This window comes from Eurytemora carolleeae, unplaced genomic scaffold (assembly GCF_000591075.1).
Source record: "Eurytemora carolleeae unplaced genomic scaffold, Eaff_2.0 scaffold113, whole genome shotgun sequence".
In the NCBI taxonomy this organism is placed as follows: Eukaryota; Metazoa; Arthropoda; class Copepoda; order Calanoida; family Temoridae; genus Eurytemora; species Eurytemora carolleeae.
The window spans coordinates 505697-519219 of NW_019396138.1; the positions used below are offsets into that span (position 1 = coordinate 505697).

Genomic DNA, 13523 nt, shown 5'->3' on the forward strand with positions numbered 1-13523 from the left:
TCCAGGCTCCGGCCAAGCACTTAGCTCTGTTTGTTTTTCTGTATATCTTGCAAGAAATATTTATCCTACAGGGGTTGCACTGTCACATACAGATGATAAAATTTGAAAAGTACTTCAGTCAGGATGATATCTAAGGTTTATCAACACGCTTTAAGCATAAGTACTAATTTCAATACTTTTAAAATTTTTTACTGAATGGCTATTTTCAAAGGAATTGAGTCTTTGCAACAAACACAAAATGTCAAATCCCTATATTTATGCAACCTGATGAAGTAAATCTTTGATATTTCAAACTTAGATTATTTGATCTAACCCAATTCGTAGTTTGAAATAAGCTAAGCTTAAAGATTTGAAAGAGAAATATGAAGATAGGAGCAGAAAAGAAAAATGAAGATAAAAAGTGAAAAATTAGAAACATAAATAATATATTCTTAATCCAGCTAAAAGCTAAATATTTCTCTCTATTTAAGAAGTATGTGCTACAGAACCTATAACAAGGAGGACGTGTACTCAATTTTTGAAATGGAAAACCAAGATTCAATTATTCATGCTATTCAAGGTATGCATTTAGATCTTTAAAATATATATATTTATATATTTTTATGTATTTCTCTAGACCTGGTTAACCCTGGAGCAGACCTAGGAGCTCTACTTCTAGCTGCAGTGTGGGAGGAGAAGGAATCCGTGGTTGAGAACCTACTCCGGAAAAAAGTATCTCCAGATACAAGAGATACTGAGGGAAGATCGTGTCTGCATCTAGCAGCAGTTCGAGACAACCCTACCATCCTCTCCCTCCTCCTACAGTTCAAGGTAGAGTAGGATAGGTTCAATACAACCCTGCCATCCTCTCCCTCCTCCTACAGTTCAAGAGAAAGCTTAAAGCTATAATCTTTTTATATATTTTTTTTCAATGCCAGAACTGGAGAATGGTAGAGTACGATGGTAAACTTAAGTAAATGACATACATACACTTTAAGTAATTTTCATCAAGAAAATCATCAAAAAATAAATGAAACTTAAACAATTATTTCAAATCTCCATTTAACGTCACAATTTCAAATGGCTTTAACGGAACAAAATAACGTTCACTACACTTTAAATTGTCACATGAAAATAAAAGACTTTTTATGCAAAAATCATTTTTACTTTGCAGAATTGTAAATACCATGGATATAAAGCATTCAAAGCCAATAGTAACTAGATTATAGGAAATCTTTTAAAAGGTTAATTTTTCCTTTGTAAGTACTACGACTTTGTTCTATCATGTTTAATGGAGATTACATTTAGAAAAGAAAACAAAGGAAGTTCAGCAACATTCTCTGATTTTCTAACCCCAATATCTTTGCAACCCATGAATAATTTGAATTCTGTCAGATCAATAAGTCTGATTTTGAAATATCAAAGGTTTTAACCATTAGGATGAAAAGATGTAGGGATTAAAAAAATTGAGTTTGTGGCAAAAACTTAGTTCCGTTATTTACTTTCACATTAAATATTCCTAATCATCTTAGAATCATATTTGCTGAATCTCCCTGCATGAGATATGTTTAAAGCCTGCTGAGTAGTGGAGTGTAAGAATATTCTCTTTGTTTGTACTCCTGGTGTGTTTATCTAAGAATATGATGTGTGAGCTGTGTAGTTCTGAATTGAGAAGTTATGTCTGGGTTTAATATTTTGTCTGTTTGTATTGTGCTTGTATTGGAACCTATTCAATTTAGTTTGTTGTATTGCCCTACATCAAGATGGAAAGAAAAACAAAAAATGAAACATTTGAAATTATTGCCCGGCTTTTTCTCCCCAAAAGATGAAACACGAGAGATGTTTTTCTTGCTTTAACTTGTTAAAGAAATATGTTATTCTAGGGAAGTGTGAACTGCTGGGACGGGTCGGAAAGAGCCACTCCTCTCTTCTGTGCGGCGGCTATTGAGAACTCTAAATGCCTCCCTATTCTCCTGGCTAGTGGAGCTGATCTGAACCAAGGACTACATGAGTATGGGTTGTCTGCGGTTCACTGTGCTACAAGCAGTAATGCTATTAATAACCTGACTTTACTCCTGGAGATGGGAGCTCAACCTAACTCCGTTCTTCTCTACAGGTATTTAAATATTAAATGAATTGAGTATTTGCAACAAAATCAAATTTTCTCATCCCTATATTTTTGCAACCTGATGGTGTAAACCTTTTATATTTCACAGTTATATTATTTATTCTAAATACAGGCAGAATAGTTTGAAATATCTAGGGTCTATACGTCATTAGGTTCCAAAAAAATCTGGATGTAGAAAAATTAAAGTTTTTGGCAAATGCTCAATTCCTTTCTTTTAAAATAAAAATTTTAAAGCTGGTAGTAATGTTTTTCTTAAATAATATTCTGCAAGGAAGGCAAATACTTTGCAATTTGTGCAATTATAACATTATTTATATGACGTTATATATCATAAACAAAGGATTTCTTTCAATTTAAATTTATGATGATCCGATCATATGTTACTGTGTCCGAATTTTATGAATTTAAGCCGCGTCTCAAATCCCCCAAAAACCGGTTTCATTGAGCGCCGGTTTAAATCTTGAAAAATTGAATACAATTTTAAGTGGAACCAACCATATTTGAGCCGCGGCTCAAATTCTATAAATTTGGCCTCTGGTCCAACTTTTAAAAAATCACAAAATACAAGAATTCTCTCCAAGAGGGTTATCTCATAGGTTCCTATTGTATCTCCTTAGCATTTTATTTACTTGATTTGTTTATTTTCTAACATTTAGATTTAGTTTTCCCTTGATATGTATTTATATTATTTAGTGAGACCCCGCTTCATATTGCATCAAGTATGGGATATTTATTTATATTATTTAGTGAGACCCCGCTTCATATTGCATCAAGTATGGGATATTCAGAATGTATGAGAATACTCCTGGATCATGGTGCAGGTATATAAATACAACCCAGAGAATAAAACCCAATCCTTAGAGGAGGTAAATACAACGCAGAGAATAAAACCCATCCTTAGAGGAGGTAAATACAACCCAGATAATAAAACCCAATCCTTAGAGGAGGTAAATACAACCCTTAAGCAATAGAATACAACATAAGCTTAGAGAATGAAACACAACCTTGGTAAATGTAAATACAATCCTGAGAATAAAACCCAACCTGGAACGAGGTAACCTCGGAAAAGGTAAGTAAAACTAGAAGAATGAAAGCAAACCTTGGTTGTAGATGCAACCCAGATAATGGATCAAAACCTTGAAGGGGGTAATTAAAACCTGGGAAAAAAACTAAACTCGGAGGAATCCGTTGAGGAAATTAACCCAACCCTGAGATTGGAGGAGGTAAATTCAATCCGGAGAATCAACCTATCCCGAACCCGGAGAAACCCCAACATTTAGCAGGAAACAATGTCCAACAACCTTGGAGCAGATAAATCCAACCTGGGGTTCAAAAACCCAACCTGGGGTACTTAAACCGAACTTGGAAAACGCAAACATAATCTTTAGTATCTTAACTAACCCTGGAGTATGTTAAGCCATGTTTAGAGCAAAACTAAACCTAGAACCCAACTAAGAAAGAACATAAACTTGATATAGAGGTGTTTAACTCTAACTAAAGAAGGTTAACCTAATCAGTAGCATTCCTTCTTTTTTTCAAAACAATAGATTAATTTTTCTAGATATGATAAACAAGCATTTTATTCCTAGAGTCATAAATATGAATTAATCATCTTGGGTTAAAGGAGAAACATCATAATCCTCATCCTCTCTAAATATGTCTTCTCAAAGGGAATATATTTTCTTTGAAAATTTGTATGAATTGATTTGATGGATTAATGAAATGAAAATACAGTACATGATGTACAAGATGTGTATAATGAAAGTGAGAAAGGACTGATAAATTGTGAAATTATTATATTTTATTTACATTAACAGAAGAATGAGTAATCACATATGTAATGAGAGTATAAGTGAAAAGAAGGATAAGTAGTTCTCTCCATGTTCTCGTCTACGAAACTACTGGTTTGTGGATTTATGTCACCTTGTTAGTGGATTTCTTCTTTGACGAGGAAGACGATATTAGCTCCGCTACAAGATTACTATAAAAGAGAAAAGATTGATTGTCTAGGAACAATGATTGATATTGTTCAGGAACTGAAATGTTAATTAATTATTGATATTGTTCAGGAAAAACTGAAAAGTTTATTAATTATTGATATTGTTCAGGACCTGAAATGTTAATTAATTATTGATATTGTTCAGGAAGTGAAATGTTGATTAATTATTTATATTGTTCAGGAGCTGAAATGTTAATTAATTATTGATATGGTTCAGGAACTGAACTGTTAATTAATTATTGATATTGTTCAGGAACTGAATGTTAATTAATTATTGATATAGTTCAATAGCTGAAATGTTAATTAATTATTGATATTGTTCAGTAACTGAAATGTTAATTAATTATTGATATTGTTCAGGAACTGAAATGTTAATTAATTATTGATATTGTTCAGGAAGTGAAATGTTAATTAATTATTTATAGTTCAATAGCTGAAATGTTAATTAATTATTGATATTGTTCAGGAACTGAAATGTTAATTAATTATTGATATTGTTCAGGAACTGAAATGTTAATTAATTATTGATATTGGTTAGGAACTGAAATGTTAATTGGAAGTATGAGAATGTCTGCTCTACACCTGGCTGCTCAAGAGGGAAATGTAAACTGTGCTTCTCTTCTTCTCAATCGTGGAGCTGACCCACACGCTAAGAATGCGCGTGGACAAAGCGCGCTTCATCTAGCCGCGCTCTCACAGTCTCCAGAAACTATGGAGCTTCTTCTATCAAAAGGTAGAAAACATAATAAAACATATATTATTAAGCACTGTGCAACTATAAAAAAAACTCGAGTTAACCTCTGAAATATATTCGTTACATGAGTACGAGCCAACTTGAAAAACGTCTTAGATTTCCGATAATTAAAAAATAACAAAGAGTGCAGAGAAAAAATGTATTTCTTAGATATATATGTCTATCAAGATAAATAGATAGATGCATAAAGGAAAATCTATTTTTTTTAAAACACTTCTTTATTAGCTTAAATATAGACGGATAGGCTTTACAGCTTCTCCGGCCCATTGTTGACAAAACTGCAAGGTATCATATTTGTTTCTGTTATTTTTCGTTGTTAATTTCTAATTTTTGGGCAGACAAACTGAGTTTAAGACGGATCCATTCATCCTCAATTGGAATCCATTTTTCTTTCTTGGTGATATATGTTTATTTGATACTCTCTCTCTCCCCCCCCCCCCCCCCCCCCCTCATAAAGGAAAATATAAATGTTGATCAATGTGATATTTTCTAAGCTGGTGAACAATAACTATCTCTAGTTTGCAGTTGTCAGGGTTTACGATTTTATCAGTGTTATCCTTATCCCGGAGTATTGTGTTCTCATCCTATCTAGTCTAGATAAATATTCATAGTTTTAAATCAGATCTTTACTTCTCTCCTGGCTATAGTATAAAAACTTGCTCTATATTCAATATACTGAGTACACTCGTCCTGTATAAAGTTCATTTGCTTAAAGTACACCTGTCCTGTAAACAGTACACCTGCCTTGTATGCAGTACACATGTCCTGGATATGATACATCCGTCCTGTAAACATTACACACGTTCTGAGTACAGTAAACCGTGGCCCTGAATACAGTAAACCTGTCCTGTATAAAGTACACTTGTTCTGAATACAGTACATCTGTTTTTAGTACAGTACATTGGTACTGTATAAAGTATACTGGTCCTGTATACAGTACACTGGTCCGTGTATACAGTATACTGGTCCTTTATACAGTATACTGGTCCTGTATACAGTATGCTGGTCCTGTATACAGAACAGTGGTCCTGTATACAGTACACTGGTCTTGTAAACAGTACACTGGTCCTGAATACAGTACACTGGTCCTGTATACAGTACGCTGGTCCTGTATACAGTACACTGGTCATGTATACAGTACACTGGTCCTGAATACAGTACACCGTGGTCCTGAATACAGTACACCTGTTCTGAATACAGTACACCTATCCTGAATAAAGTACACCTGTTCTGAATACAGTACACCTGTCCTGAATACAGTATATCTGTTCTGAATACAGTACACCGGTCCTGTATACAGTATACTGGTCATGTATACAGTGCACTGGTCCTAAATACAGTACGCCATGGTCCTGTATACAGTACACTGGTCCTGTATACAGTACACTGGTCCTGTATACAGTACACTGGTCCTGTATACAGTACACTGGTCCTGTATACAGTACACTGGTCNTTAAATTTTTTAAAAACGTCAGCTGAGATGAGCTCACACTCTACGCAAAACGCAAGCGTATACTCCGTATTCACAGGAATCCAAGTAAAATTTTAGAGATATATACTACCTGAATACAGTACACCTGTCCTGAATACAGTACACCGGTCCTGAATACAGTACACCGGTCCTGAATACAGTACACCTGCCCTGAATACAGTACACCTGTCCTGAATACAGTACACCGGTCCTGAATAAATGGCACGTACGTCGTACATGCCTTGTAATACAGTACACCTGTGATATATAAGATACATCCGTCCTGTAAACATTACACACACGTCCTGAATACAGTACACAAGTCCTGCCTATTTCACGTTCACCTTGTAAGCTTTTTAGCATATATTAGTCCTGTAACATTTTGTTTAATTCTAAATTAGATTGTAAAATTTTGCAAGATAATAGTAATAATAAGACAAGATGGTTTACAGAGAAAAATATGCGCTAGGTAGTCTCGAAGTCTTATTTCTTTCTGGAGGGATTTCATTTTAGTTTATTCCAATGTTTTCCGTGTTAACTCAAGAGTATTTATGACATTAAGGATTTGGAAAGTAAAGCAGGACGCAAACAGAGTTAAGTTAAGTCGGAGAATAAAGTCTCAAGAATATTTATAATTAAGAAGTTTTCTTTAAAAGTTTTAACAGAAAAATATGTTTTAAGATAAAGAAATTTCCAGCGATCAATTAAAGAGTTTTATTCCCGCAATCAATTAACGAGTTATATGCCCGCGATCAATTAAAGAGTTTTATTCCCGTGATCAATTAACGAGTTATATGCCGAAATCAATTAAAGAGTTATATCCCCGAGAACAGTTTATTTCGTTAACAAATCTTTTACTCAAATTCATTTGACTTTGAAATCAAATTTACTCCCAAGACTCCCATACCATATTTGTAATTATTCTCTTTGGTATCAAACAACTTAACAAATTATTGAAGAATACATTTTAAAGTATTCACCAACTGTCATGTTTCGTGGGACACACTGTAGAAACATGACTTAAAAATAAATAAAAAAAAACCTGTTTGAAAATGTTGATTTGTAAAATGGCTCCTTGGAAAGCGTTATTTTAAGTGACCTTCCATTAAAAGATCGGTCATCTTCAATTAACAACGGTGCTTTTAAAACTTTTGACTTATCAAGTATGTAGATATTTATCTACAAGACGCTTGTAGTCGTTAAACACTTTGTTTGCAAGCTGTTTTATAATTCAAAAAATAAATATTTACTTTTAAATTTTTTAAAAACGTCAGCTGAGATGAGCTCACACTCTACGCAAAACGCAAGCGTATACTCCGTATTCACAGGAATCCAAGTAAAATTTTAGAGATATATACTACATAGGGAGATCTGTGTCCTCTATGAACATGATATGGTACCATTCTAAATCGGGCAGACCGAGCACATAAATGGAGGATCACTTACAATTACGCTTACACTCCCTTTTATACTTCATTAAACAGGTGCGGATCCTGAGTGTGAAGATATAGATTGCAGAACCCCTCTACATTCAGCAATTGTTAAAGGATCAAGGTAAAAAATAAGTTTCTAAGTAAACCATCTCTCAATGTCAATTTAATGAAACATTAAAAAAGCCTTAAAAATAAGTTTCATTTTTCTTTGGTTAGCTCGAGCTGTGAATGAAAATATTTTGATGAAAGAAAAACGATTAGAATAAAATAAAATTTATTACAAGCATTCCCTGGCACCTCTTGAGCAGGACGGATAAATATTGTTTCCAGGATCAAGATATTTAAATTTATATACTGGAAAATAAACAAATAACTCCAGCTTGGCATAACATCAAGAAAAATGTTAGAATTATCAAACATTAAGATAAATGCCAGTCATTCACTTCCTTCTCCCTTCTCCCTCCTCCCTTCTCAATTATCCCAAGATTGGCATAAGTCATTGGGATAAGTTTTGTGTTGGTATAAGTCCCCAAAAAAACACACGTAATATTGGAATAAATACAGTAAGCGCGAAAACTCCTCCCTCCTCCTTCCTCCCTCCTCCCTTCTCTCTTCTCCCTTCTCCCTCCTCCCTCCACTCTAAGAATATGTGTATAAATATTGAAATATTAAGATCCTATGAATGTGTCCGAATGCTACTGGATGCACGAGGAGATGTCAACCATCAGGATTCATTTGGATATTCTCCTCTCCATATTGCAGCTTTAAACGAGTATTCCTACTGTGCTAGTCTCCTCCTATCATATGGAGCTGATGTAACTATCAGAACTAACGGAGGAACTTCAGCTCTATCTATGATTGTCAGGAAGGAAACTAGTTTTCAAGATCATGGAAAACATATCGTTCTTTTATTTCAAACTCACAGAGCAAATTTTTATTAAAACATACCCTTTAAAAATGTCCTACATATAAAATGTCTTTCTGTAAAATTTCCTTTGATGAATTGTCTATTTTTAAAATGTCATAAGATTTTTTTTTAAACCTGTTTCCATTTTTTCCATTTATAGAAAGATTCCCAGCGTTCTTCCCAAGTTTGAAGATATGCTTGATGAAGCCATTACTCTGGCTGAACATGATATAAACGATGTTGATTGTGAACTGAAACTAGATTACAAGGTTCTGATACCCAACAAGGCGAGAGGAGAGAGCGCTATGTTTATTGCGTTTATAGAGACCGGACACAATCATCTTCTCAAACACCCGCTCTGTGAGAGTTTCCTTCACCTCAAATGGTTGAAAGTTCGGAAATTTTTCTTCGTTAGTTTAGTTTTCCATCTTGTATTCACGATGCTGCACACCATATATGTTCTCCAGGTGTACACAGGACAGTGTATACTTCAGGAATATCATGGTTCAACTCTATCATTCTTTTATTTTTTATTTTCTTTAGTTATTACTTTAAAGAAATTTAAAAATACATAAATAATGTATAAATATTTTTTTCTTTTTCAATTGAAACCATATTCATGCATGATGAAACGAAATTGAATTGCCAAACAATCGTTTGAACCATTGATACTAGAATAACTGTGAGAAGAGAAACAATTCTGATTTCTCGAATGAGTCTCCGGTAAAGAGCGGAGTCAGCGTAGAGGGGAAATGTTTTATTCCATACATAGAAAAATGCAGGTTGGGAAAATATCTTTAGAGATTTACGTATTCATGATAACTTGCTTTCATAATCTGTGTAGTCAGAGCTCAGGAAAGGAGGAGAAGGGGAGAAGGGGAGAAGGGATTGGGGGAGGAGGGGAAATAGAAGGGGGAGGAGGAGGGGTAGACTAGAGGGAATTGTATAAGAACTGAGAACATTAAGAGAGGAATGTTGATCTGACGTATTTAGATGAATCCGACATTCCCCTTCATTTCTATATTAGATAAATNCCCCAATCTCCCCTACCCACCCGGGCCTACTTTGAACCTACCCCCATATCCCCTACCCACCCGGCCCTACTTTGTACCTACCCCAATCTCCCCTACCAACTCTACGTTTTACCTACCCCAATCTCCCAGTACACACTCCTACTTTGTACTCCGACTCCACATGCCCAGCTCTAGTTTGACCATCTCCACTTGCCCAGACCTACCTTACACATACCCGTTCTCTCGACTTTATCAATCTCTTTAAATTAATATTTAATACCAAACTTTCTCTAGTTTCTAATATTAAAAGTTACATTTAGTCTTAATTCTATTTCCATATTGATTATTGATTTCTTTCTTTAGGATCACCATGTCCACCATTGTGGTGTGGATCCTCCTGATAATCTCAACCTTGATCCTCTCCGCCAAGGAGATCTTCCAGCTGATGCACTCTCAGAAGCTCTACTTCTGCAACTGGGAGAACTGGGTGCAGTGGGGGATCATCATCAGTGTGATGACAGTCAGCTTCCACACAAATCCTTTTCCAAACCTTGATGTTTACGTTCATCTAGTAGAACGCTGGCAGCATCATGCTGCTGCTATAGGAGTATTCCTTGTGTGGGGGGAGCTAATGCTGATGGTAGGACGACTACCAACCTTTGGTATTTATGTTCAGATGTTTACAACTGTTGCTAAGAACTTCTTTAAGTTCCTCACCGCGTATTTCTGTCTATTGGTCGCGTTCGCGCTCAGTTTCTGCGTTCTGGTTCCTAACTACAGGAGCTTCAACTCTAACGTGGTGTTCGCGGTGGTGAAGAGTTTGGTGATGATGGCAGGGGAGATAGAGTACGAGGATATTATTTATGAGAACGGAGAAGAACTGTATCCTGTAACCGGACACATGATGATTCTACTGTTTGTAGTTCTAATCAGTATTATACTAATGAATCTACTGGTTGGTTTAGCAGTATCCGATATACAGGTTAGAAATGGACATTTTGGATTAAAACTGATTTTTTACCTTTTTACGAGATAAAAGTAAATCCAAAGTTAACTTTTATCCTATCTGAATATTACAGGGTTTACAGAAGTATTATTTATCCTATCTAAATATTAAAGGGTTTACAGAAGTATTATTTATCCTATCTGAATATTACAGGGTTTACAGAAGTATTATTTATCCTATCTAAATAATACAGGGTTTACAGAAGTATTATTTATCCTATCTAAATATTAAAGGGTTTACAGAAGTATTATTTATCCTATCTGAATATTACAGGGTATACAGAAGTATTATTTATCCTATCTAACATTACAGGGTTTACAGAAGTATTATTTATCCTATCTAAATATTACAGGGTTTACAAAAGTATAATCCTATCTAATATTAAAGGGTTTACAGAATTATTATTTATCCTATCTGAATATTACAGGGTTTACAGAAGTATTATTTATCCTATCTAAATATTACAGGGTTTACAGAAGTATTATTTATCCTATCTNAGGATATGACAATAGAAACTAACAAAACTAACAAAGTTTTCAGGGAACTAACTAAACCAGCCAGGATATGACAATAGAAACTAACAAAACTAACAAAGTTTTCAGGGAACTAACTAAACCAGCCAGGATATGACAATAGAAACTAACAAAACTAACAAAGTTTTCAGGGAACTAACTAAACCAGCCAGGATAGGAATTGAGAAACTAACAAAACTAACCCCCGGAAAGCAGATCTTTAGTTATCAAAGTCATCCATAGTTCTCCAGGTAAAACAGTTCGATAAATATTTAATATAGATAAGTTTTGTTCACAATAGTCCTGAAGTTAAAACATTTGTGAATCTCGTGATTACGCATTGATCTCCATCCTAGGCAGATCTAGAGATTAATATAATTCCTCGTTGATATACCTAAGTAGTCATACCTCGCAGGGATACCTGTAATTGAGGGATCAATCATTGATCTTCAAATTCAAAAGTGCTCACGTACATTGGATATAGAGATCAAGTGTTCACGACTAACAATATAAGTTCTGATCTTAGGTAGATTAAGTTATGTCATGGTAAAATAATTTGTGTTTTGTTTTTAAGTTTTAAAAAGTTCTTGAAAACATTGGTAATAATGAATAAAAATTAACAAGTTTTAGATTCTTGTTTTATTTAGAGTGCACTTGTGGTTCCCCATGCATACAACTGGACGTTTACAATCCGTCCTAACGATATCAGAGAGGATCGTTTATCCAGAGATATTACAGAGAGTGTACATGCTCTAGTATCAAGAAGGTTAGTATTTTGTTTTAGCTCCTAAATGTATGTTTTATAGCCTAAGATATTCATCATTACTTTAATTTAAAAACTAACGATAATGTAGTAAGGAAAATGTTTAGGCTGGCATTGAACAATGAATTAAAAACTGAATTTGATCAATTTTGGCTGAAGTCTAATTGTTTGCAAACCAGCCAACAAATTATGATTTTAAAAATGTAGTCTGTGCAAGTTAAACACAATAGATTACAATACAAATTAATAACATGCAATACAATAAAGTAAAATACAAAACAATCTATGCATATAATTGGCTTTATTTTGTTTTTGTTTGTTTGTATCCGATAAATGTTAAAACTACTGAACGCTTAGTTTTACAATGTGCCAAAAAATACCGGCTAAAAAGCAACCTTTAAGAGCTAAAATTGTTTTTAGAAAAAGAGTCTCGCAGCGCCCTAAGTAGCCTAGTAACAGTTCAAAACAATACAATTCAAGATAATACAATTTTTGCATTTTTGTTTAAATAATAAAATTAATTTTAGAATTTAACTTTAAATTGGTCCTTCCAGTATGTGCAATGTGCATTGTGTGCATGTAACTATACTTCAAAAGTTTTATGAATTGAAATCAACTATTAATATTTCAGCCAACCTACAGTTCCTGATAAACAGTCCTGAGCCCCGGAAGGATGAGAACTGTAATGAGAAAGCCGGAGTTCATCATATCACCGAGAAAATACAGAAATCCTTCAAAGGGATTTTCCCGCCAGAACCAGACCCGGAGAAATTAAACAAGGTTAAACAAGATAACGAGAGTTTAAGAGATCTTGTAAACAACCTGACCAACCTTGCTCTAGCTATCACGGAGGATAGAAACCAGAAGGAGGAGGAGGAGGAGGAGGGGGAAGGGTCTAGGGAGAATAATCTTGCTCCGGAAACTCAAAAATATGAAAGAAAGTTTGGTAGTTTGGAGAAGAAACTTAAAAGAACAAATCTGATGCGACGACGTGAAAGTCAAGCTTTATTAGTTGGGTTGAGGAAAACCAGATCTTCGACAGGAATCCTACAGAAACCTTAAACCCTCCAAGGTTTACTAGTTGGGTTGAGAAAACCTCAATCTTCAACAGGGATCCTAAAGAAACCGTAAACCCTTCAAAGTTTACCATAGTGATTTGAGGAAAACCAGATCTTCAACAGGGATCCTAGAGAAACCTTAAACCCATCAAGGTTTGCTTGTTGGGTTGAGGAAAACCAGATCTTCAACAGAAACCATAAACCTTTCATTCTACTCAGTTATACACCCGAGCTTTGTTAAGTTAAATAAAGTAATACTGTAATATATATCTACCTATTTATTATTTTGTACTGCAGACATGGGACTGCTAAAAATATATTAATTAAAGCGCAGAATAAGATGGCTTGCTTAATGAATTTTTGAAAATTATACGGGCACTGTGACATTTTTGCTATTGTAATGATGACTTTATACTTGATTTTTTGTATTTTTTCTGATTAAGGGAAAACTTTTTTCTCTTTTGGTCGCAGTACTTGACCCCCCCTCCCCCGTCTAGAAA

At 34.5% G+C, this 13523-nt stretch overlaps 1 protein-coding gene across 1 annotated transcript; it reads left to right on the forward strand.

The window, feature by feature from the left end:
• Nucleotides 1-475: 475 nt before the first annotated feature.
• LOC111696054 (transient receptor potential channel pyrexia) lies at nucleotides 476-11069 on the forward strand. The gene is made up of 11 exons (XM_023465578.1): nucleotides 476-559; nucleotides 617-810; nucleotides 1863-2095; nucleotides 2855-2928; nucleotides 4645-4839; nucleotides 7816-7885; nucleotides 8438-8629; nucleotides 8832-9165; nucleotides 9347-9453; nucleotides 10048-10666; nucleotides 11043-11069. The coding sequence occupies exons 1-11, from the start codon at nucleotides 523-525 to the stop codon at nucleotides 11067-11069; spliced, it is 2082 nt and encodes a 693-aa protein (XP_023321346.1). The 5' UTR covers nucleotides 476-522.
• Nucleotides 11070-13523: the final 2454 nt, after the last annotated feature.

What these genes read in the sequence shown, in the direction of transcription:
- LOC111696054 (XM_023465578.1), top strand. Translation starts at nt 523, where the DNA reads ATGGAAAACCAAGATTCAATTATTCATGCTATTCAAG. An exon ending in GCTCTATCTATGATTGTCAG is followed by an intron (nt 8,630 to 8,831) that starts GAAGGAAACTAG and finishes TTCCATTTATAG; the next exon opens with AAAGATTCCCAGCGTTCTTC. An exon ending in TAGCAGTATCCGATATACAG is followed by an intron (nt 10,667 to 11,042) that starts GTTAGAAATGGA and finishes TAAATATTACAG; the next exon opens with GGTTTACAAAAGTATAATCC.